We start from the raw sequence: 5,224 nt of genomic DNA on the forward strand, positions 1-5,224 counted from the left end.
AATTTAAATGAAGGCTACCTTTAACATCTAAAGCAAATATTCCACCTTATAACACAATTGTTAGATAGCTGAGTGTGACGAAGATAATAAAATAAAGAAAAGAACAATGTTACATAGGAAAGCGATAATACGAAAACACTTCATCTATTGATAAAAGGACAGAAACATGAAATAAACCAACCACGTATGAACGGAGCACGTGTAAATGCATGCATTGAAACATAATGAACAATAATAATGTTAATGTAAATAATCATTTTAACACGCTTCACATTATTCCCCCATCAAACAAATAGGGCTGTCGAGTGTATTATAACACAATATATAGAAGACATAAAAAGGAACACATACACGTGGTACGTGTATGAAGTCAGATATGACGTCAATAAACCAAATGATGTCAAGAAATTTTCATTTTTGCATAACATAGTTCAAAATATTTTTTACCAATTTTTTTCTTCTCTTTTTTTAGGCATGACTTGTAAGAATGGAAATAGATATTCAACCGTTGTAATATAATAATGCATGATTAATTATTCAAATTATTTTAAATTCTCGAAGGCCGATAAGCCTGAGCGATTATCTTTCTCGAACCGTTCATTATCCTACAACAACGCATTCAAACTTGATATCAATTTCTTAAACAAACTAACTTAAAACCAAAAATTATTCATTAAAAAGCAGAATTCTTATCTAATCAAGCAACAAATATTTCAATATTCTAAATACTCTATATGCAATCCTTTTTCAAAACCGTTTATCCTAGACCAGATAATATAGATTTTCTTTTTAAAATTAAATATGAATCACCGAAAGATTTGCTTAAATGTAAAGTAGTTTTAATTGAATCACAGATATATTATTACTATTATTATTATTATTATTATTATCGACGGATCGCAATTGATTTTATTCAGATAAATACTGCAAAAATCAATTCTTGAAAGATATTTTTTACGTTTTAAACTTCGTTGAAATGTGATTTTCATACTTATTTTTTCTAGGCTTGTGAAGAATTATTTTAGTAAAAAGAACGCCACTTGTTTGTTAATAGGTGCCAAGAGAACAATGTTTACAAACCGGGTGGTGATTTGAAAACAAATTGTATATTTGATATTTTACCATATTAATTAAAGCATATAATGTGTTTTGAAATGTTTGTACATAGCCTGAGCTAGCTATATTTAAAAGAGATATCGTTAAAAGAATTATCGTATATGTATTCTTTAGATAATGAAAATTTACACTCGTGTTCGGAGTCTTTACACTAAATAGTATACAGGGAACATGATCGAAACGTTTCGTTGAGTTAATGTACTTTAACGCACCATATCTCTATAAAAGCGAGAAGGAAAAAAGAACAAACGAGCACAAATATTTCAAACTGACATTGACTTGTAAATATTGCATTCACCATATCAAATCATTAAATGCTTCGCACAAAAATTGCATAGTCACCTTAGAAAACATTTTATTAATTTAAAAACAAATCAGAGATGAACACCCGAAAAATATGGATAGTTTAACGTCACAAAGATTGGAATGTTTCATTGATTAAGTGCGTAATATATGAATGACGTGAAACCAGCCCATCGTATTAAAAACCAATGAACACTGTGATACAAGTGTATAAATATCGCTTTGCAGCAGACGATAAATTACAGTTTACGTATCAATAGACGCAAATACACACACACACAGGATGAATCGCGCGTTCGTTTCAGTTGTGATATTTTTATCATTACACTTGTCACGAGCTACACCTCTTGGTCATGTAACATCAAAGGATAATGGAAAAATATTTTTTAAAAGAACATTAGTTAATTACCAGGATGAAATTACGTCATTAAAAAACAATATTGCCGCTTTAGAAGAGAGAGTTACTAAATTAGAGACGGGAAAAGCTTCTCATGTTATGTTATCGAATCAAGTTGAAAATATTGGCAGTGGAATCGACGAGAATCATAAAATAAGTAAAAGGGGTAAGTTTTAGAACAATATGAATTTCATCTGCTATTTTTAGATAAAATCATTAAAAGCCATATATGTTGTTTTTTCTCAATGTTTGTACGTATCATTTCGCAATTCAAATTTTCATTATAACTACACACTTGAATAATAACAAAAAGAGCTAGTTTACTTTTGTAATTAATAAAAATATAAACAGAGAAACAACTGTTTTTTTTAATTGCCTACAATGTTTATATCACAATATCGTATACAATATATACTAAAAGCATTTATTTTATTTTCAGCAATTTATCGCCGAAGAAAAATTTTCAGACGAGAAGTTGCATTTCATGCGACACTTACGAAACCCTCTGCTACGGTTAAAATGTTAGAAAATATAGTCTTCAGCAATGTCATAACAAACATCGGCCACGCATACAACCATCATACTGGGGTATTCACTGCACCTATACATGGAACTTATACGTTTAACACAAACATTGTTGCAGAAAGAGGACATTATATTGAAGCAAGTATTGTCCGTAATGGTGAAGTGGCTGTTTCAGCAATCAGTGATCATAGATTTTCACAAGATGGAAAGCATTTTACCACGTGGGATCAAGGAAACGCAGTCGCGATTTTAAGATTAAATAAAGGGGACAAAGTGGCCGTGGCATTACAATGGCCTGAGGGAAGCCATGCTATACACGGTAGAGGAAAATCAAGTTTCTCTGGATATCTACTGAGATAGGACAAACTGTAATTTGAAGTTTATCATGACTATAGATATGCCCGATTTATACACGGACGTTATCGGTTAGACAGCAAAAAGGTTAAAGAACACCATGTGGGACAATTAGACACTATAACAATCGGTGGTACGGAGAGAACGTCTAATTATTTATAGATATTGATCCAGATATCAAAAAATGAAACGGGGATAAAAAGAAAGCGATCTTATAGACAACTGTTCGGGATAGATGGTTGTTAAGATACGTACCAAGCTTACAAAATATACAAACAAAAAATGACTAAAAAGTTTAAATGAATAAAGATAATATAGAGAATAGAATCCAGTATGTTAAAATCAGTACAAGCAAAATTTAGTGAATATTACATTAGATGTTCTAAATGTGAAAAGATGCATTCGACTGACATTTGATTTATTCAGCAATAGAACGTATTTATCATTTTAGCAATTTATGTTTATTGTGATATTCATTTTATAGTTTAATAGTCATTTTATTTTAAAGATCTCGAATGTTTTCTATATGGTATTTATATACATTTATTTATCACTATTATAAACCTGTGCAATAATATATTATTGTTGATATTGCATGCATCGTTTAATACAGTAGTGTACATTGTATAATGTTATAGTGTTTTTGGCATACCTATATAGTACTTTAATGCGTTACGTGCCAAACTATTTTAGTGCAGTTGATATACTAGTAATTGCTTTGATTTATACATAATTTAATGAGTTATATTTGAATAAGCTTTTATTTAATGACAGGATTCTGAATTTTATTTTATTTGTTAGTTTAACATATTCTGTATAATAAATGACTCATTTAGATTAACGTATATGTTTGTGTTATATTCTAAATCATGTCAGAACATAATAGTTTGTATAACGATCTGCCGGAATAACTTGTGAGTTCATGATCATTGTGTTGCGTTAGTAATCAATATAATTTCTAGTTTTTAAAACGTGCATTGAGATTTTTTTGTTTCTGTAAACAATGTTTGTTGAGTGTAGATGTTTTACTAAATTTATTGAACGAATTGAATAATTTTGTTTTCAATGCGTTCAATTAATTTAGTATTGAATCTACACGATAATGTTCTATTTGTAACATATCTAAAATAAAAGTGTTTTACTGTTAAAAAGAGTCATTCTTTCTTGACCTGCCTATATTGTAACTCTAACATTTCTAACTAGCACGCCTTAACGCTATGTTTTTTATATATAACGCAAATGACGTCACGTCGAAGTGTTATTACACTAAGTCTAATGTAATATCATTTTTATTAAATACAGGATATTGAATGAGTGTAGTTTCAATACTGAATGTATTGAACGAGTTGAATAAGATTATATTCTGAGCCTCTGTGAGCAAAATATTATTTATTTGAACGAGTTCAATAAATTCAGTAATGAATCTACACGAATATTATATTCTATCTATAAAATAACCAAAATTAAGTCTGTTTAGTATGCGGAGGAATAATTTTTCATTGACGCGCCCATAGCGTATCTGATAAATAGGTTTATTATATACTTATAAATGAAATATTGAGAAATATTGATGAAATAAAATGCGTAATTTTCATTTTTCGTATTTTCACCACAAAAAATCAATTTTCACTGTAGTAAAACATATTTTCCCTACTTTAACTGGTGTCTTGCCGGTCTACTTTTCTTCTTAATTCAGCCAATACACAAAATTTAAAGGAAATTCTTTCATAAGGTTAAAAAAGAGAAAAATTACATAAAAAAGCAACAGAAAATTCAAGTTTATTTTTATTTCATGTAATACACTGGTTTATGTAATAAATATAACATGAAATATGATAAACAAGATCGACAAGGAAAGGCGGCATTCAATGAACGCAGCCCCCACCCGACCCAGCAACAAGCGCCAGCGGCAAGGAGCCCAGGAGGACCCCAAAGAAAAACAGGACAGGGCACAAGGCAGAGCACGGGCAGGCAAACCACCACATCAGAATACATAATAAGTAACTTATAAGGAAATAAAACAAAACAAATAAATGATTTAATATAAGGCCCACAATGTCAAAAGGCACAGGGGAAGGGGACATGAGACACGGGGAAGGGGGGGGGGAATAAAATAAATATAAACCAGGGACAAAGGGAAGATACTTACCGTAGACGAGAAACAACAAGAGACACGAGCAAAAGTGTCACCAAAACAGTATAAAACAACATAGACATACATCTGAGGAACACAGAGGGGCGCCGCCTTGGAACGGTCAGCAGCATAATAATGACTACTGGGGAGTTTAAACCGGTTAATGGTGCACCAAACCTCGCTCTTAGCCCCACCATGTTCCTATAAACGAGACAGTGTAAATAAAATGAATCCCCGCCAAGTGAAATTCTAACAGTTGTTATGGTTACAAAAGGTTAAATAAGTAAAACACCAAAATGATCATGTAGAAACATATAAAAGTAAACCCAATGACCACAACAAAAGTACTCGATGTCTTAAAGGAAGACAGAGCAACAAGAAAATCATCTACAAGG

General features: G+C 31.0%; 1 protein-coding gene across 1 annotated transcript; it reads left to right on the forward strand.

The window, feature by feature from the left end:
- The first annotated feature begins 1,649 nt into the window (after positions 1–1,649).
- On the forward strand, positions 1,650–3,746 carry LOC132749156 (complement C1q-like protein 4). The gene is made up of 2 exons (XM_060738855.1): positions 1,650–1,982; positions 2,256–3,746. Exons 1-2 carry the CDS (start codon positions 1,703–1,705, stop codon positions 2,699–2,701), a joined length of 726 nt encoding a protein of 241 aa, XP_060594838.1. The 5' UTR covers positions 1,650–1,702; the 3' UTR covers positions 2,702–3,746.
- Positions 3,747–5,224: the final 1,478 nt, after the last annotated feature.

Source organism: Ruditapes philippinarum, unplaced genomic scaffold (assembly GCF_026571515.1).
Source record: "Ruditapes philippinarum isolate M1 unplaced genomic scaffold, ASM2657151v2 ctg11723_1_1_1_1, whole genome shotgun sequence".
NCBI classification, from domain to species: Eukaryota; Metazoa; Mollusca; class Bivalvia; order Venerida; family Veneridae; genus Ruditapes; species Ruditapes philippinarum.